This window comes from Colletes gigas, unplaced genomic scaffold (assembly GCF_013123115.1).
Source record: "Colletes gigas isolate AHSC1104 unplaced genomic scaffold, ASM1312311v1 Colletes_gigas_Sc00009, whole genome shotgun sequence".
Lineage (NCBI taxonomy): Eukaryota > Metazoa > Arthropoda > Insecta > Hymenoptera > Colletidae > Colletes > Colletes gigas.
The window spans coordinates 6,843,105-6,862,338 of record NW_025106638.1 but is presented as its reverse complement, the minus strand read 5'-3'; the positions used below and the strand labels follow the sequence as shown (position 1 = coordinate 6,862,338).

General features: G+C 35.1%; 1 protein-coding gene across 1 annotated transcript in view; it reads right to left on the bottom strand.

Annotated features, from left to right (window-relative positions):
• LOC122397492 overlaps window positions 1-19,234 on the bottom strand; it is a 140,372-nt gene that overhangs the window by 78,222 nt on the left and 42,916 nt on the right. Inside the window, exon 2 of the mRNA XM_043396667.1 lies at window positions 6,895-7,115. Within this exon, the coding sequence (XP_043252602.1) occupies window positions 6,895-7,028 (134 nt within the window). The 5' untranslated portion in view covers window positions 7,029-7,115. The remainder of the gene's footprint in view (window positions 1-6,894; window positions 7,116-19,234) is intronic.

Sequence of the window (19,234 nt, the reverse complement as noted above, 5' to 3'; positions counted from 1 at the left end):
TTTTATGCAAATGTTACATCTAACGCTATAATTCATTTCCGCTGTTTACTTAACTATCCTTTGGGAATACAAAATAAATATATCATTTTTATTGACTTTTCATGTTGTTATCACGCCCCCAGTAAACATGTGTTTAAACACTGGTGTAGGTGATTGCAGCTCTCAAGGTTGACTAAATCAAAAAAATTAGAAAGATTTTTATTCGGTAGGCTTCCTGTTATCGCCAAAATGGCAAAAGCTTAAATTAAAAATTGCAAAACTTTGTAATTTTTCCGCAACTTTTTAATAAAAGAACATGATACATTCATTATAAAATAGAATGTAGGTTCGGGCGAGAGCTATTAGTATGTGGAACAACGTGCAAAAATTTCAGAGCAATCGAATATATAGTTTTTGAGATTTTTCTTCCAGTGTTGGCACCCAAATGGCGTAAATGCTAGAATTCCGACTTTTAAAAATAGCAGATGTCTCTTGATCCTGCCTAAACCTCTCGAAATTTTTCGTAATTACCGCGAAGGCTATACGAAATATGAGACTGCCCCCTCAAACGACGAGGCGACTTTTTTTATCCCACGATAACTATTGAATTTTTTTTCTTATTGTACTTTTCTTGCAATTTGTCATAACAAATACTTTTCTCGAGCTTCTGTAATTTCGAAGATATTTATGTTACATTAGTTACCGAATTTTGTCCTGTTTTGTAATTAATCATCGACAATGAATGAGATTGTCACGATAATACTCGTTATTTAATTTGCTTGTCTAACAATAAGATGCGCGTTGCGTCTTAAAGTGGAAGTCGCTATCTTCGAGGTGGAAAATTGTGCAATGGTGGTGCCCAAGAAATGAATATTTTTTTAGAAACTTAAAACTCGTACCGAGAAAAGTAGACATTCTAACGAACTCATAGTTGAAAATAAAAAGAATTCCTATTTTTAATTTCTCGGTATATATTTGCGATGTATTATATTTTAGATTTTAGTGTTTAATCCTGTTTTTTCTGTTAACCTCAAAAGGTAAGAATTTCAAGTTTGTTATAATTTACAGTCGCATTGAGAATTATGAAAAATTACTGGACAAAACGTAAAATATAAACTTCGCGACGAGACAATATATGGAGAAGCGATCGGAGCTTCTCGAAGCTTTTCTACATGGAAGAAAATAAGAATCGCCTCGATCAATAATCCGCTTCACGAAGGTTCTTCGCAAGGAAAAAATAGAATTTCATGAATTTCGATGAGGTTTCAAAAATAAGTTCTATGGCAAATGTTGGGTTAAGTGGTTTCCAATTGTTTGAAAACAAAATGGTGTACTGGTTGAAAACTTTACGAATACTAATTGAAATAAAACTTCGAACCTCGAAGCTAAAAAAGCGATAATTTTATATAAAATTCTAAAACTACGGGTCACGAATGATAAAGTTACTTTTGCTACAATAATTAAAACTCTAACCGATAAGAAAAATATTTTTATAAATGGTAATAAATGAAAGTCTATTACAGAATTTAAATTATATTTTCTAAACTATCGTGTTCGCCGCTTCCATGTAAATTTGAAAATGCTTCGTGCTGTAATTTTTCACGCGAACTTTCCAAAGGTTTACGCATAACGGATTCAAGAATCGTCCGCCGTTGAAAAAAATTAATTTTAACGTCAAGAAAGTTGTACGGGAAATAGTAATTGGCCTCTTTCCTCTACAAAGAAGCGATACTTCCGCGTAATTTTCAGACAAGCGTAGAAAAGCTGCCCCTCAGGAAAGAATAAACAAATTGCACTCTTTCCATCCGGATGTCGATACTTTTCCGTGAAAATATTCCCCCAGCCTCGTTATTTCGTGCTTCTATCTCGCTTCGAGTACCGAAAGTGCGAGGGAAAGCCTCGAGCCTTTGATATTTCAATGGCGATCGTTAACAGAGCAAACAATAAAAATTTATCGTTCATTCTCACTCTCTCTCTCTCTCTCTCTCTCTCTCTCTCTTCTTTCCATTTTCACGATTTTTTCCACGCTGTTTTCCTCTATCGTACATTCGCACGCACGCGATCACGCTCATCATTTCTCTCTGTGTCCGTCTGTCCATCTCCATCGCATTGTACAATATCGAGGTCCTCTTTCCTACGGCCAACCTCACCGGGATTAACGGGACATCGTATCGATTCGTTCCATGAACGAGAATATAATGCTTGCACCTTTTCTTCTCAAAGAATATTCCAAAGATGCGACGTTAACCGCCGCTTCTCGAACAGAGAAAACGATCGTCGGGAATCTTTCTTTCTTGCATGTACTTCCGTGACCGTAAGACTCGTCGAGATCATCCTTCGACCGAGTTTTTTTTTCCGGTACTCGGGACTCTGTGGTAAGAACCTAATGCCTCGTGTATTATATGGGAAGAATAATGAACATAGAGAATGTTCTACTAGGAAGAGGATCGCTACTGTTGTGACTATGAAGGATCGATTCTTGATTCCTTGTAGAGGATACTGTGGTCAAATGTGTTCATAGAGGATAAATCAGGGCTCACAACATCAGACAGGTTTAGTAGCCACGTAGTATCACGTATCATGATGTCTACAATCTGTCCTGCTTTGTATCTTTCGACAAATGTAAAGTAGGATCGATGCATGGATCGAATGTTACTCCCACTATCACTCATCGAGGGTCACTCCGCCCATAATCGCCTTAGACGAGAGTGGGGAGAGCTTTCACGATGAGCTATAGTGCTGCGATGGAAATGGAATAAACGTGGTAGCAAAGCGTGACTACTGAGCCGCCAGTTGTGCAGTCCTGGCATAAATACGAGTAAAATCATTCTGCGTGAAAAATAAATCAAATATATAATCTTTGTTTGTACTTTGTTTTTGAGAAAATTGTTTTTCGTTAGAATATCATTAATTAAATAGAGCCTTTCTCGACTATCATAACAGTTTAGAAACTTATTAAATTTTAATATGTTCCAAAAGATAGTCTAAAATTGTAACTATAGTATTTTGATAAATTTGTCGATATATAATAACTATGTGTAAGTATAAGTGATTATAAGTTAAAAGAAATTACTTTCAATAAGTTTTTATTTTTATATCGTTATACTTATAAATGTATAAATTACTGTGATAAATAAATTATTACAATATTTAAGACACAGTACAATATAATAAACCTTACCAAGTTGTTTTGGTTTTTACTAATTTCGTTTAAAAAATAATAGCTACATTTTTTAAAGAAATATCCATTGCACGTAAATGGAAAAGCGTTTGACTTAAAAGTAGCATACTTTGTACATAAATGAATTACAATTTTTATCATTTACTTTCTCGAAAACGACGGACAATGCAAACACATTTTATTTTTAAATTTCGATTTATTTTTCCACAGAGAATTACCTATTTCTTGATATATTCTATAAGGAGAAACCCTAATATACTCGTTTCGAATAACGCATAAATTACGTGATAAATGAAAAATTGTTGGATAATTTTGAAAGAAGCATTAAACAGCATTTATATTTTGTTTTTTACTTTTTTTATAAGTGGTATACTTTTAATTTTGCTTTATAAATGGAATGTCATATGGATAACACCAAAATTCGAAAGAATATCAAATCATGAATGAAAAATGTATTGATTTCGAGTTATTGGATCCAAACCTAGTAGTTAATCAAGGATGTTTATCCTTTGTTTCTCGACAATTTGTTCAGCGTAACATCATGCTGAAGACTTGATATCGTTAAAGATATCAGTCAAACAAAGATGTTTACCTGGCAGTGTTTATCGACGCCAGAAATGTTATTTTACTGCCATCGTCGATTATGCTTGCCACTAGCTACGGAAGATACAGAAGCATACAGAAATCTTTGATGACATTGATCTTGAACTTGATATTATGCAATGCAAATTTTCGAGAAACCGAGCAAAATATCTCGTTAAATTGGGTTTATTTCGAATAAAAAATAAATTAACTTTTATTTAAAATTCGAAAAGGAAAATAACTAAAATTTTCAAAGTGCAATTTTTATTTACCAAAGTAGGTCATATAATTTATAATTTATTTAAAATGAGCATGCTAGGTATTCCCCTATGTAGAATATTTTTGAAAATGTAAAATAAAGAAATTAACACAGGTTATTTTAAGCTAACAAAATATTCCTTGTAATTCAGATAAATACTTCTCGTAATCTACTATCTTTTATTTACTCGTAACATTCTTTCAGTTTTAGATACTCTTCGTAAGACTTACAAAATTTCATAAAGCGTGGATATCCGTTTAATTATGCAAGAATACAGAGATAATAGAAATATTTCGTTTATATCCGTCCCTAAGAGTCAAAATTCGAAATTAGCCGCGGCTATTGCTTCTGTACGACCATTTCGCATCAATATTCTAACAATGTTTTTTCAATAAAGATCTAAAATGGAACAAATTTATTTAAAATGGTTTTTAACAATAAAACGAATACGAATATTATCAGATATTACGAGATTATTAAATCTGTCCCAACGATTAAATTTCATTTGAATTCAAGAGGCAGTAATACTGCAAAATTCCTACCTGCAAAAGTTTTCAAAAAGAACATTTTGTTAGCCAACTTATACATATAATAATAAACTAATTTCCTTCTTCATGTTCCTGGAAATTATTTCCTTTACCAACTTAATATTAGCTACCCAGAAAGGTTCTTGTAGATTTTTGTTAATAATAATTTAAAAAATTCCGTTGATTAGAAACTAACATGTGCAACGAAACCTAGAAAATAAGTTATTAAACTGTTGGAAGGATGTTTTACATTACGAAGGTTCACATTATGACGAATAAATTCATTTTACAATCAAAATATGTTTCTTTAATCGTTCGCGTAAGAAATAGGAAAAATTTTTCTGAGTACCTGATGTTTTGTCTGTTTTCTCATTTATTTTGACAGCTTGTTAGAGAGATTTCCGCGCGCAAAAACGTCGTTGACTCGACTTGTACCAGTCATAAATCAGCACTGATTCTTAGCTCTCATCGCTCGATGCGGTTGCGCTGCCTTCCATCGGATTTATCGTGGTAATAAATTCTAGCTGAATTTAAATACATTGTGCAAGACGTGTGGGAAATTCACGCAGAGACAATACGTCGCGCGAAACAGAGAAACGGAACGTTTCGGAATAGTAAATTCGACTCGCTTCGTATAACCGAGAAGTTTTATCTGCGTTTCGATTGTCGAGTCTTTCGCGCCGCGTCTGCGCACAAAGAACCAAGTCTGCGGAAGACAATGCCACAAGCTTTGGACCATCCAATAATATAAAAGTCGCGAGATTTATCCGAAAAATTACGCAAATGCTATTTTGATATTTCGAAATGCTTATTTAAAAAAAATCATTGACAGAAACAGACGGTAGTTGCGAAAAGAAAGGCTAGAACTGTAATAGAATATGGTAACACTTTCCATTCGTCATCCTTTACTCGTCGAGAGTTTATTCACGTAATCCTTTATCCCCAATGACGAATGAACGCCTTGAAAATTACTCGTATTCTAGCGTTTCATTACATTTTATAAATCGCTTAGATTATTTTTGTAGTGTCTTTTCGTTCGCTGAATCTCCCTCGCAGATGTTAATTTTACCGCGACTGGATTATCTAGTTAAAACTCGTGGTTTTGCTATCTTTATCTGTATTATCGAGAATGGAACTAGAGAATTTCTTTATAAATAATAGTAGAAAATCGTTTCGAATTCAATTCTTCATAAAATCAATGCAAAATGATTTATCGAATCGTCGTGCAATATGTTATGTCAAACATGACGGTAGCTCGCGACAATCGTTTTGCTGTTCTCGTTGTACCGACATTCATTTTTTACTGATTTTTTACGACCTCGAGTTAATATTCCGTATCGTTTCATGCTTCGTGCGAATTATCGTCAACGTATCGGATAAAATATTTCAATAAACGTATCGGACGCGAGAATCGAGTCTCTCGATTGGAATTTCTTTCCAGGAACGTGGAACAAAGAAATACGAACGCCAGAAAATAAAATAGAGATATAATGTCCAGCGTGTGCATGGGTGACGTCGAATGATTTAGGATGACACTTGGAACTCTGTGTGTACACGAAGGACTTAACGGTAAGGTTTCCTACGAACGAGGAGTATATGTACACAGTGATCTAGTTACTGGGGCAGGGTATAGCTCTGTTCTAAACGGAGACAGAGTGAAATAGGAGAATATTATGTACGGGTAATGACAACCATTATTCTTTCGGAAGATTCTTTCCTCAAGTACATCGGCGTGATTGTAATTTTTTTTCGTATGGAACGGTCTAATTTTATTTGCACGCAAAGATTTAAACTATTCTGCGTAAGAAAGATACGAACTAAAGTTATCGAAAATAGAATAGTTTAAACGATATTTCATTATTTCGTAATCACACATTTTCTGATATTTTTCCTTATCGTTCGCTAAGAAACTGTACCTTTTATACGCAAGATGATTTATGCAAACAATTAGACAATCCCATTGCACTTTGCAACCGCTCAGATATATTTGGGAAGAAATCTAGAATTTTAGAATAAAGTTATAGGCTGACACCGGTTAGCGGTACCACCGCCATGACGAAATCCAACGGAAGAACGAGAAAAATTCGTGTCGAGGCGCAAGAAACTTTACCAAGGAAATGGAGAACAACGGGAAACGTATCGATTCTACTAGGTGCAATCGTTCCACAGGAATAGACGTCGAGTCCACATCGACGAAACCTCCTCTGGGTAGATCTCGGATCGATCAACGATGGAAACACGAGGACGCGATCCTCCGTACGGAGTGCTCATCACTCGGTGCACAGGGAAATGTGTGGTGTTGGGACAACTATCAGGTAGGGCACGATTATTCAGGACAAAGGGTCCAAGAAATTGGATTTACTCACCGCGTTCCTGAGTGGCCATTTGATCGTCTCCCGCTGCTCTCCTCGTCCTCGTCGTCCTCTTCGTCCCTCGAGGTCGCCAGCGAGTGGGGAACAGAAGAGGGAGCACTGCTACCGGAATCGGGCCCAGGGCCCATCCTCGAACCGGAAGCACCGCTGCAGCCCGCCGAAGATGTCGACAGACCACCCCCTCCCTGGCCCTCCTCGTTCACCGCACGATCCACCTAAAAATAGAATATAAATTTGCTAACACGTTCACTGTCCCGTGACCCGTATACGGGTCACCCATAGGATCATGTGCTCTCGAAGCTTACAAGTAATTTTTTATGGAGAATAGGGTGGACCTTATTTTTGATTATCGAAATTTTTATGTAGGGGAGACCGGGGTTAGAAGTTATATCTTTAAGATGAAAAAAGATAGCGTTGTGCTTACAATTATTTTGAAAACATAAATTGATCACGCCATGCTGTCGAACATTTTAATAGCGTCCGTGACAGCGAATTGTAGTTTTTGACAAGAGGTAGTTTCGTATTACGTAAGCAAATATTTCGTAGTCATCATGTTTTTATCGTATTCAATTATTTAATGTCAATATTGTTTATTGTTCTGTCGTTATAAATCAAATAACATTTGTAATAGCATTTATTAGAACATTTAAACATATAAACAAAATATTTGTAAACATTGCCACATATGTCAATTGGGGTTAGTTGTTCCGATGACTCGAGGTATCTTGTTACCGTAACAACTTACCCCAAATTTATTTTTTACAAATGTAAAAATAATTCTTTTTTTTTATTAGGTGTACAAATGAATAATTCAAATTATCTTAAGCAGTTATAAAGTCAAGTTTGATGTCAATAGATATTCCCGCTCTTTTGCGGTCATATAGTGTTGACATATCGCTAATTAAAACAAAAGACAGTTTAGCGTAAGGCCCAACATAACCTTCAAAAGTATTCAATTCAGTAGAGTCGAAAGTGGCAACAGATAAGGTGCATATCCGACACTGCATTCTTTACAAATTCCAACAAGGGGAAAATGCTGCAAGAGCATGCGAATCGATTTGTTCCTTTCTCGGTGAAGGTGTTGTATCGTATGATGTGTGCGTATTTTGATTTAAGCGGTTTAAAAGCGGTGATTTGAGTCTAATCGACAAACAACGCCCTGGAGGTCCTCGGAAGTGCGACAACGATGATTTGGAACAGCTGCTCGCTGAGAATGCGGCACAAACGCAAAAAGAACTTGCAGAACAGTTAGGAGTAACCCAGCAAACGATTTCCAAACGCCTACGTGAGATGGGAAAGATCCAGAAGAAAGGAAAATGGGTGCCGCATAAACTCACTGCAACCACCAAAAATCAACGAGTGGAGCGTGTCTTTCTCATCACAATAAGCAGCGTCGAAGGTCTTTCTTGTGGAAAATCGTTACGGGCGATGAGAAGTGGATACTCTATGACAATCCGAAACGCAGAAAGTCATGGGTAAATCCAGGCAAAGCATCAACATCCGTTGCAAAACCCAATCGCTTCGGAAAGAAGGTTCTTCTATGCATTTGGTGGGATATCAAGAGCGTGGTTTATTATGAGTTGTTGGAACTGAGTGAAACAGTTACTGCGGACTGCGACCAACGTCAATTAATCTGCTTGAGTCAATCATTGGAACGAAAACGTCCGTATACTGGCAAAGGAGAACGTCCATTGAAATTGTTGCATGACAATGCCAGGCCACGTATTGCTACCCATACAAAAAACACCATAATAAGTCTTGGCTGGGACGTCTTGCAGCACCCGGCGTATTCATCAGACATTGCTCCATCTGATTATCACCTGTTCCGGTCGATGCAACACGTCTTATCCGATATGCACTTCCAATCAGTGTATGAGATCCGAAAATGGCTTGACAACTTTATCGGGTCCAAAAACGTACCTTGGGAGGTGGTGTTTTTTGAGGTTTGTCTCTTGTAGGCAAATGATGGATGGGTTGTGTTGGTTAAGAAGGGGCTGTAGTTGTTTATATTACGTGTGAAAGCTATTTATATTCCATTGAATAATATGTTTCATTGTGGTTAAGAGGAGTCACTCTCTATTTCCGATGACCAATTGGTGGCTGTTTTTGTTGAGGAGTTCTGGATTATTTTTTTATGCAGTCTGTGTAGTCTGTTTTTCATACTACGTTCATTAAGCAAGGAGTGGATTTTTAGAATCATTCTAGCTAAGGCGAGGGTGTTGGTTGTGTATGTTTTTGAAATTTCTAAAGGGTTTGGGACTGTGATTGAGTTTTCTAGGAAGCTTTTAAATTGCATATAACTTAGCACGTGGTTGTTTCCTTGGTCTTCAATGTAGTTTTTGGCTGGTTCCAGCATGTCGTCGATTTTGTCTAGCGAAGAGGCGGGTGATGGGGGCCGTTTTGTTTTCTTAGAGACTGGTTCAGGGTTCCTATGGGGGTTTTGGGGTACTGCGCCTGGTGACTTGAATTCACGATCGCTTAGTTTTACTGGTTTTGTGTTACATTCTTCTGAAGTTGTGGATAAGTGTCTTTTGCTATTTATTTTATCTGCAATCGAGTCATCTAATGTTCTTGCTGTTGGTTCTGTTGTGTTAGAGTCGTCTAGCGACATTGGTTCTATGTGTTCAGGTGTATTTGGCATTTCTATTTCTATTTCCGTTTCTTTAGGCCGATCTTCGGTGTGGGGCGATGGGAAAGGTTGAAGGTTGGCATTTTTTGGTGGGCTGGTTCCCTTTGGATTTTGGTTGTTAGGGCATTGCGTGGCAATATGTCCTTTTTGGTTGCACCTGAAACATGTCTGTTTTTCCGTGGAGGCGAATATTCTGTAGGTGTTATTTTCTAACGTGATAAGAAAGGAGCCCGGGATTTGTGTTGCACCTTCTGGATCTACGTAGACTTGTCTCCTGAAGCTTAGAATATACGACAGGTCCGGGTCGACGATTCCTGCTTTTAGTGGGGTTATTTTTTAGTACAATTTGATATTATTTGTTCTGAAAACGTTTTCGATAGCTGTGTTGGGAATTATAGGTGCGATATTTGATAATATGATTTTTATGGCCGGTAATACCATTGGGCGGATTGCTATATTTACGTTATTTATTGCTATTGTTTTTGTGGGAGGAATTTGGTAGTCAAATTAAATGAGCCTCTTTCTGTTTAACAAATTAACGTATATATATTTTTCACAATGTTCTCTCCACGTGTGCATCACACTCTCTCCATACATGGGACTTCCGCGCGTCCCCCTCTCGCGCCCCAGCGTTGCCAACATCCACACTCATTCATTCCCCACTCACTCACCAGGCATACCACACAATAAAAATAACCCCACAGTTTTGTGTTTAAAAGTTACGTTTCTAACCGTTTCTTTGCTATCTAGGTACATACAGATTTTCCATTGGAGATCCTTCATAGATATTTTATATGTAGCTTTGGGTCCTGTTATGTTACCGATTGTCCAGACATACTCCTTAATGGTGATTCCATCGATTGATTGCAGAATAATAGCTTGATCTTGGGTTGGTATGTATTCATATGAGGTTTTGGTTTCGGTCATATTGAATGTTTGTATTGCAGTTGAAGAACACGATTCGTTTGTCAGGCCTGTTAGTATTATTATGACTAATATTCTTCATGATACAAAGCTGTCATCGATTTCAACCGGACTGTGAACGTGTTAAACAAATTAATTATTATCTAACCAAATTCTACCACTCTGTAGAGTTGGGCAAATTTCAAATTGAACGTTTCAAATTTACATTTCATCAAAACGTTTAGAACGAATGAACGTTGATACACCTGTTGAACAACATTACTGTAACCAGGAATAATGTGAACTAATAAGTACACCATTATACCTTTACTAGCGAGTAAATCTTTCACGTTTGAACATTTCATTTATTTATGTGAAAATATCTAGCTTTTGCTGGGTTGGTATGATTGGTGAGAAGGAAAAAAAATGTGTGCGCGATTGGGAAACAAAGGAGAAGCGTTTTTTAAGCGAGGTGCGATGTAAAAATTACAATAAAAAACCCAACAATTTATTTAAGAGAAAAGATACCCAGCAATATTTGTCTCTGTTTTATTTAAATTGCACAATTTTTCTAATAGATATAGAACTAAGCGACCGATTCTAGTCGTTTCTTGTGTTTTTTAAAATTTAATTTAAATTTCACTGATGACATATATATTAAGATTAATTTGAAATAATACAGGCAATAGTATAATTCTATTTGTCTACTGTATATACGATGTACTCAATAATTATACAAAATTTAATTTACAAGATACAAGAAGAAATACCTCCATCGAAAGTTTCTGTGTATAAATATACAATTTAATTGTGTTTTTGAATTTAATTTAAACTTCACTGAGATACAGGCAATAGTATAATTCTATTCGTCTACTGTATGTACGATATACTCAATAATTATACAAAATTTAATTTACAAGATTCAAGAAGAAACACCTCCATCGTAAGTTTCTGTGTATAAATATACAATTTAATTGTGTTTTTGAATTTAATTTAAACTTCACTGAGATACAGGCAATAGTATAATTCTATTCGTCTACTGTATGTACGATATACTCAATAATTATACAAAATTTAATTTACAAGATTCAAGAAGAAACACCTCCATCGTAAGTCTGTGTACATAAATATGCAATTTAGTCGTGTTAATAAGATAATCGGTAGAATCAACATTTCAAGAGTATAGTGTAGCATGTCCGTCTATTCACTGGTGAACCAGTTTACCACAAGGCATCCGTACAAACTACTGTAATTTCAATTGAGTCCTGTGTGTAGAAGGGTTGTACACATTAGTGAGCGCGGTTAACAGTTTAACCCATTCCATAAAGTTCGTTCAGTTACAAAATCCTGGTTTCGGTACACTAACGTTAATCGAGTTTGTATGTTACGTATTTCGATCAGAACCATTGTGTCTGAAATGGTTTGAAATAGTTATTCTCGGAATCATCTTAATCTCTGCGTGAAACAATGTTTTGTATTAAAAAAAAAAATGAAAGGAAATATTAAACGGTGTCGTCTGAGTATCTCGAAAAAGAGGAACAGTTTCTTCTTGGCGAAAGGTGCTTTAAAACGTTCAATTTTAAATAAATAATGATTTGCATGGTGTTTCGTTTGAACAGAAAGCCAATAATGTATTCACGCGCCAAAGCATATAATATTATTGTTAGGAATAATATCGCGTTCGAGACATTAATTTGTCCGATGAACGAACAAAACGGCTTTTGTTCACATTCTACGGTTGTCTGCAATTTGTCTCGTTCCCGTATCAACGGCGCTTACTAAATTAATTATTTCCAGCAGATGCTGATAATGGTCAGAAGCCAAGAGAAACAGGATGTTGCCTCAAGTTATAATGCATTCAACTAATAACCGTGCTTAAATTAGGTCAACGGGTTAAAGTAATTTAATTGTTCTCTCGAATTATCGAGGGGAGTCACTTTTCGATGAAGCGTCGTCGCTCCTCGAAGGACTTGTTAATGGCGACATTAATTAGCATATACACTTTTTAGACTGGGTCGTAATTACGGCGTTGGATTAACCAATATCGAACCAATTTTTTATATTGCTCTGTTCTTTTTAAAAGAACGTTGTTAAAGAAGTTTGCAAAACAGTGATTATCGATTTAGAAATCACCGAAACTCCAATGGAGTAAAAAACGAAGCTTCGAGGAAAATGTCGATAGATCACGTCGCTGACAGCCATCCGCCGTAATGGACGCTTTACCTCAAAGGCGTCGCTTCATCTATCAAAGATCAAAAAAAAAATTTCAAAGCAAGTATCTTTGGCACGTAAAAAACTTATAGAGAAGTTAATACGTCACCATCTAAAAGAAAGCAAGATCAAGAAAGTAAGGCTAATTTTAGGAATAGCAAGTAATTGAATGAAAGTAGTTTTCACACATAATGGTCCTCACGAACGAATCGATTGAAATGTTTTCGGCAGTAGTCTCTCTGGACCACGTAATCGAATGAAAGCAAACGAAGTCGATATCTTCGTTGATTACTGAGATAACAGTTTGTAGAATAACATTTTATTTGGAACAGATAGTATATTTTTAAATAGACAAAGAACTAGATGACGATCAATTCACCGGTATAATTAATGGAGTTAATCCGTGAAACAGATTAACGTAATCGTGCGAAACGATGAGCTCTTCGATCTTTCGATCAAGACGAGATTAGCGCCTAATCGGTTGACCTACTAACTGTGTAATCGTCTAAGGTGCAGTTTCGATTATGGGCTATAATGTGTTATATTTACCAATGCTATTACTACGTCACGACTGTAGACCCATAAAGTCGAAAGGAAATATATGGCAAAGTTTGTGGATTAATGTAGTTTCGAGCGTTTATAAATGTAAATGGAAAACGTCCAAAAATGATTTATTGTCTAGACGATAAATTTACTTACCTACCTTGCGGTTTGAAAATTGTCTGACGATTCAGAATCATGCTTTGTTTGCCGAAAAGTTTGCACAGATTTTTCAGAAACAAGAGCAAACAACTGGATCACAACTATTTTGTTGAAAGTTTAATCTAGCCGTCGGCCAGTAATTACAAAATGCATAATTAAATGTGTTCCAATTTAATTAACCTTTTGGTTTCGCTAAGCTGGACCCAAGCAAATCGTAAGCGTAGCACGAGAAAAATCAAACGATTGTAACTTATAAATAATATGTAGCTACATTAATTCTCCAGTTTTTTTACTGTTCATATTTCTTCCCTTTTCATTCTTTTATTCGGTGGTACAATTTCACATACATATTCTTTGTATTCTTTCTTTTTATCTGGGCTTTCTTGCTTTTACATATTCTTATCGGCGTTAAATTCGACCCAGTTTTTGTTTCAGACGCAATTCCACCACCAGCGCCGTTATAAAATTAAACGACACAATAAAAAGTTATCTTGAGAAAAACACGGCGAGGAAAAATTTTTCATCTGTTTTATTTTCGCGTCTACATTTCATTTTCATTCATATGCAAATGCGACGCGTCGTGGTCGTGTGCTGCAGCATATTACATATCAACCCCGAAAGAAGAATTTTATAACATACTATACATAAAATACTTAAATGTATATCTACATATGAAAACTGTACAAAACATATATATGTATTAATAATATAATTACTATATATTTAATTATAATTAATTAATATGTACTTTTTGATGTTTCCATACTGGCATATAATACAATATTACATGTATACATTTGTCTCCGTTTACATCGTCTTAACATTCCATTCCACGAGTTTTGTATTATTTTTCGGAACAGAAACAATTTTTTCTTGATTTATACAGGGTGTTCGGTCACCCCTGGGAAAAATTTCAATGGCAGATTCTAGAGACCAAAATAAGACGAAAATGAAGAATATCAATTTGTTGATTGAGGCTTCGTTAAAGAGTTATTAAACAATTAAATTAAAAAATCTTAAATCATTCATGGAAAAATTATTTTCGGTTTTAGGGGTCAATTACAATCATTTTTGGTCAATACACATACCCTCCAAATCTTACGCACTTTCGAGAAAAAAATTCCTTACCGAAAATATAGTGTGAGGCCAGATATGGTTCCCCGAAATTTCATACAAATCATTAAAATGTCATAACTAGACTGCGGATCTTTATGCAAATTCACATTTTTATTAATAGAATTAATGAAACGGAAGCTTCGCAGAGGGCTGTCTCAACCGCTAAATATAATAATTCGTATCTTACTTTAAGTATTTCTTATATTTTTGCATATTAAATGCATTCTGTAGTTTTTTGAGGATTAAAATTTCCCACAAATGCATAAACATCCGCAGTCTAGTCATAACTCCTGAACGGATTGGAGGATTTTAATTTTTCAAAATGCATCCAACGCGTATTTTGGTGAAGAATATGTGGCAATTTCAAAAATATTCGAAAAGCTATTCCTTGACTGCGCGAAATGTGAAAAACCTCACAAAATTGGTCCAATTTTAAAAAAGCCATAACTCCTACAATAGTGAATATATGTGTATTTCAATGAAACATTTTTCTGAAGCAAAGCTCATGGGTGCCTACAAAAAAGTATTAGACAACTTTTCTGTAGGCCGTCAAACAAATTTACTAAACATGAGAAACGAATTTTTAAGAAAAATCGACAAGCGGTAGGTGCCTAAAGGGTCTAGCCAAATAAGCATGGTAAAAGTGCCCCCAAACCCCTTTTGACAAAATGTTGGCAATGTCGCGGATGCTTTACCAAAATGATCAGCGCCGCGCCGTGGCGGTTCTAATCAACAGGAGTTTGGTACCACATGTATTTGAAACTACATATAGCAACCAGTTAACTAAGTATGTATAAACAAATATATTTTAACTATATCGATTTTAAAAGCATGTGCGGCCCTTTTCCGTATGAAAAATTAGAAAACATGAATTAATAATTCTTTAACAATTTTTCCAAAAAATCTAAAAAAATTACGCAATAATAGTCATAATGTTGCGCTATAGCTGTAAAAATATGAGCATTATCACGTAAGTAATTAAGGCAATATAAAGCTTTTTCATCATTTTTAAATCATTTTTTATTTTTTTTAATTACGTTCCACTCCTTCGAAAAATCTGAAAAAATTAGAGACTAGTAATTCGTTTGAGAGCTGTATACTGTATAAAAACAAACGTGATCACTTGATAACTTCGACAAAAAATCGCCGGTTAAAATATTTTCGAATTTTTTAAAAATCGAATTTGCATCCAAAAATTCTGAAAACATTTTTGAATATGTACATCAGTCGATAGAATAACCATGATTTGTTCCATAATTTTTAATTGAGCAGAACGGGAGATATTTAGGATAAACAAAAAAATGATCTTCACCCCGTAATTACCCCTGTAGTAGAGATACCGGGTTGAAACTCTGTGAAAAGGGGTTTTTTCGAACCAGCTATCGAGTGGTATTAAACACGTTCAATTTGGTTTGGGGGCACATTTACCATGCTTATTCGGCTAGACCCTTTTTCGATGAAATTAACAAATTTCAAATCGTTCTGGAAAAATTATTTTCGATTGCGGGAGTTAAGTACAATAATTTTTGGTGAATACATGTACCTCCGAATTCCCACGTACTTTCGAGAAAAAATTCATTACCGAAAATATACTGTATCGGCGGAAATGTTGCTATAACTTTTTAACGAAGCCTCAATCAACAAATTAGTATGCTTGCTTTTCATCCTATTTTGGTCTCTAGAATCTCCCATTACAATTTTTCCCATGGGTGCCCGAACACCCTGTATATTTATGAATATTCATCGACACTAACATTAAACAGAAAGAGCATACGTAAAAAATGTTTCTATAAGAAAACTTCGTGCAAGTAGCCCTTTTATTTTATCACAATAGTGTGTAGCGTTCTAAAAACTCCAAAAATCATGGGAAAAAGTTAAAGGAAGCGGGAAACCTCGTGTTACTTCGAATTCTAAGAGAACTGCAATACAGATCGAGGAATAAACGTGAGTGCAAATAAGTGTAAGAAACTTGTACATCGTATTTTATATAAATGGAAACATAAAACACAAGAATCTAAAGCAACGGCTTCCTTTAACGGTCTAATATTTTTGTCCAGTACGTTCATATTTCAAGTTTGACCATTTAACCCGGTAGAACGTAGTGCGCCGCATTGAATCTTCTGAAACCGAAATTTAAAAGTCCAGAGGCTCGAATTATTTGGCGTATTGCATTAAAGATGAGAGAGTATTTATTTTGGGGAAAATCAAAGGGCTGTGACACGTAAGGAGCAAGAAGTGGCAAGTGCTATTCTTAAACATCTGTCGGTTTTAACAGTCACATTGACTAAAAGACGTATTGGCTCATAGGAAATTCCGATGCACTCTCATTTCTCGATTTACTTTCTGCTTCAAGCAGTATTTTCTCTCCTCCCCACCTTCGTACCAACTCTTCCTAAAGTTGGTGTATCAAGCAAAGAATTCAATACGTTTCGCTTTATTTTTCCACGGATACACCCTCATAAATCTTTGTACTGCAGAAACGGTTTACTCTGGCTACGCGAATTTCACTCGAAAATGGCCGCCATTGTTTCCACAGGCAATAGCAAATATCGATATTGCCTCAAGGGTGTCTTCGTTGTTCGAACGTTTTCTTTTCAAGCGCTTTATTATCGAAACACTGATTCGTATATTGATACAGGATTTTTCTTTGTACATTTTATTTATGCAATAAACGGGAAGCCCCATTAGTGTACAAAGTAGTAGAACATGATAACCAAGATAAGGTTACGAAGGTAATTTAAAAAAAATGTTACAATTATATGTATATAAGTTACATATTTTATATTATATAAAAGTATAATTATATTTAATTTCATATAATATTGAAACTGATTGACATTTGGCATGTTATTTTTGCTTTTAATAAAATTGAGTTGAATGTTTCTATTCTTCACGTATTCATTTTATACTGGCCTGAGTGTTATAACATTTAATCTGCCAATAAACGGTTGTTATTATTAATAAGTTTATTTTGTAGATTATTTAAACAGGGTCCAATACAGGGTCAAACACGTCAAAACTGTTATTGCATTTACAAAATGATATTTATATGAATAGGTATAACAACATAATTTGAATTTGTTATTTAGATAAAAACATCTGTTTAAGTGCCAACAGATACACTTAGCCTAACATTGGTAACATTATTATTATTGGGCATTACTTTGCTTTCACATTTAGTAAATTATTTGCAAAGATAAATATATAATTTGTCATGAGGCGAATTTCAAGAAACGAATATTCTCAGCTGCTTAGTTTGTAGAGTTTGAATTTTTCAAGGAATTTAACAGATCCCAACCATCAGGAATCCGTGTCCAACTTTGTAAATGCCAACCGAGTTTCCAGCAACGTCCTACTTTCCGTCGACTCGAAATTTAGAAGTAGGTTATCCATGATTCTGAAACTTTCGTGTTTAGGTAAATCCATGAAACGATACGTCGATTTAAAGAAAACTGAATTCGACAATGACGCTATTGTTTGCTTTAAAAATCCCCGATAGAGCAATTTTCAAACACGACAAACAAATTGAGTGCAGAAAACGACAGTGAGATTTGGAATAAGCTACACAAAAAGAGCTCGTAGTCTCTTTAGAGAAGAAACAGACCCAATTTACAGTAGTGTTCAAAGTATTTATTTTCAAAATTATTAACTCATCAAAGTCTAATGTTACGTATCGATAGTTGAATCAAGAGCATTTCAGAAAATGAAAATTAATTCCGTTTTCAATTATTCCATTTAAGCTAGAAACAATAGACACTAAAAAATTTTACGGCGTACGTTAAAATTAATATATCAACTTTTACAAAAGTTTCAGTTACACGAATTTGTGAAAACGGGCGAAAATGTGCTTTGAATTTTATGGCCAACGTTCGGAGCAAATATCTCGTGACAAATAAAGAGCTTTTGTGAAAAAGAAAAAATGTTGAATTTGTCAGCGTGTCGAGTATCAAGAGCGTAAAAATACGAATCCCCTACAACGTGGGTGCTTGGAAAGGACTGATTTTTGTTCGTTTCAATTTGCTTTCACCTCCGCCGCTGCGTATGCGTTCACGCGATTTCGAAAATAAATTCAACTTGAAAATATTTCTTTCGTGGACTTTATTCGAATAAAAGCGAGCAACGATGTAAATGCTTAATCTTAGTATTTTATTACTTTTAGGTACGATAATTTCGAAGTCGTTATGGAAGTTAAATTAGATGCTTAAAAAAAATTCAATTTTCGCTATTAATTCTGTTTTAAGTGTAAAGTTATATTTTTGATGTTCTTAAAATCGATAAAAAAGATACGCCTCGGTTTTAAAATAATAGATAAAGTAAGCTGCTAATGTTTAGTAACCACTTTAATAATTTTGTATAATTTTCTTTGTTAACATTTTTGTTCGTATCATCGAAAAGGACTCGGAACATCAAGTTGAAATGTAAATGTGCTTACTCAGGATTGAAGATCGAGAACATTTTTAATATCATTGTTTTCAAATTTTTTAAATAAAATTCGAAATACGCTGCACTTTACTGTTTCGCGATAATGGACTGAAAACATGACAGCGTTTCTATACCAGGATAATATTTGTCTACTTCGGTTGCTTTTCCCGAAAAGTCCAATTATAGTAATACTCTCTAAAATCAGTTAGCAAACACGTGGTTCATCTCCTCATAGACCCAACCCGTGAAGTCGAAGTGGGTCAATAAGTGTTCCGGGGGCGAGCAACGAAATTACAAATTCCCGTTATAGTCTCGTGTAAGTTGCAAATGTTAATAAAGATTTCTGATTGT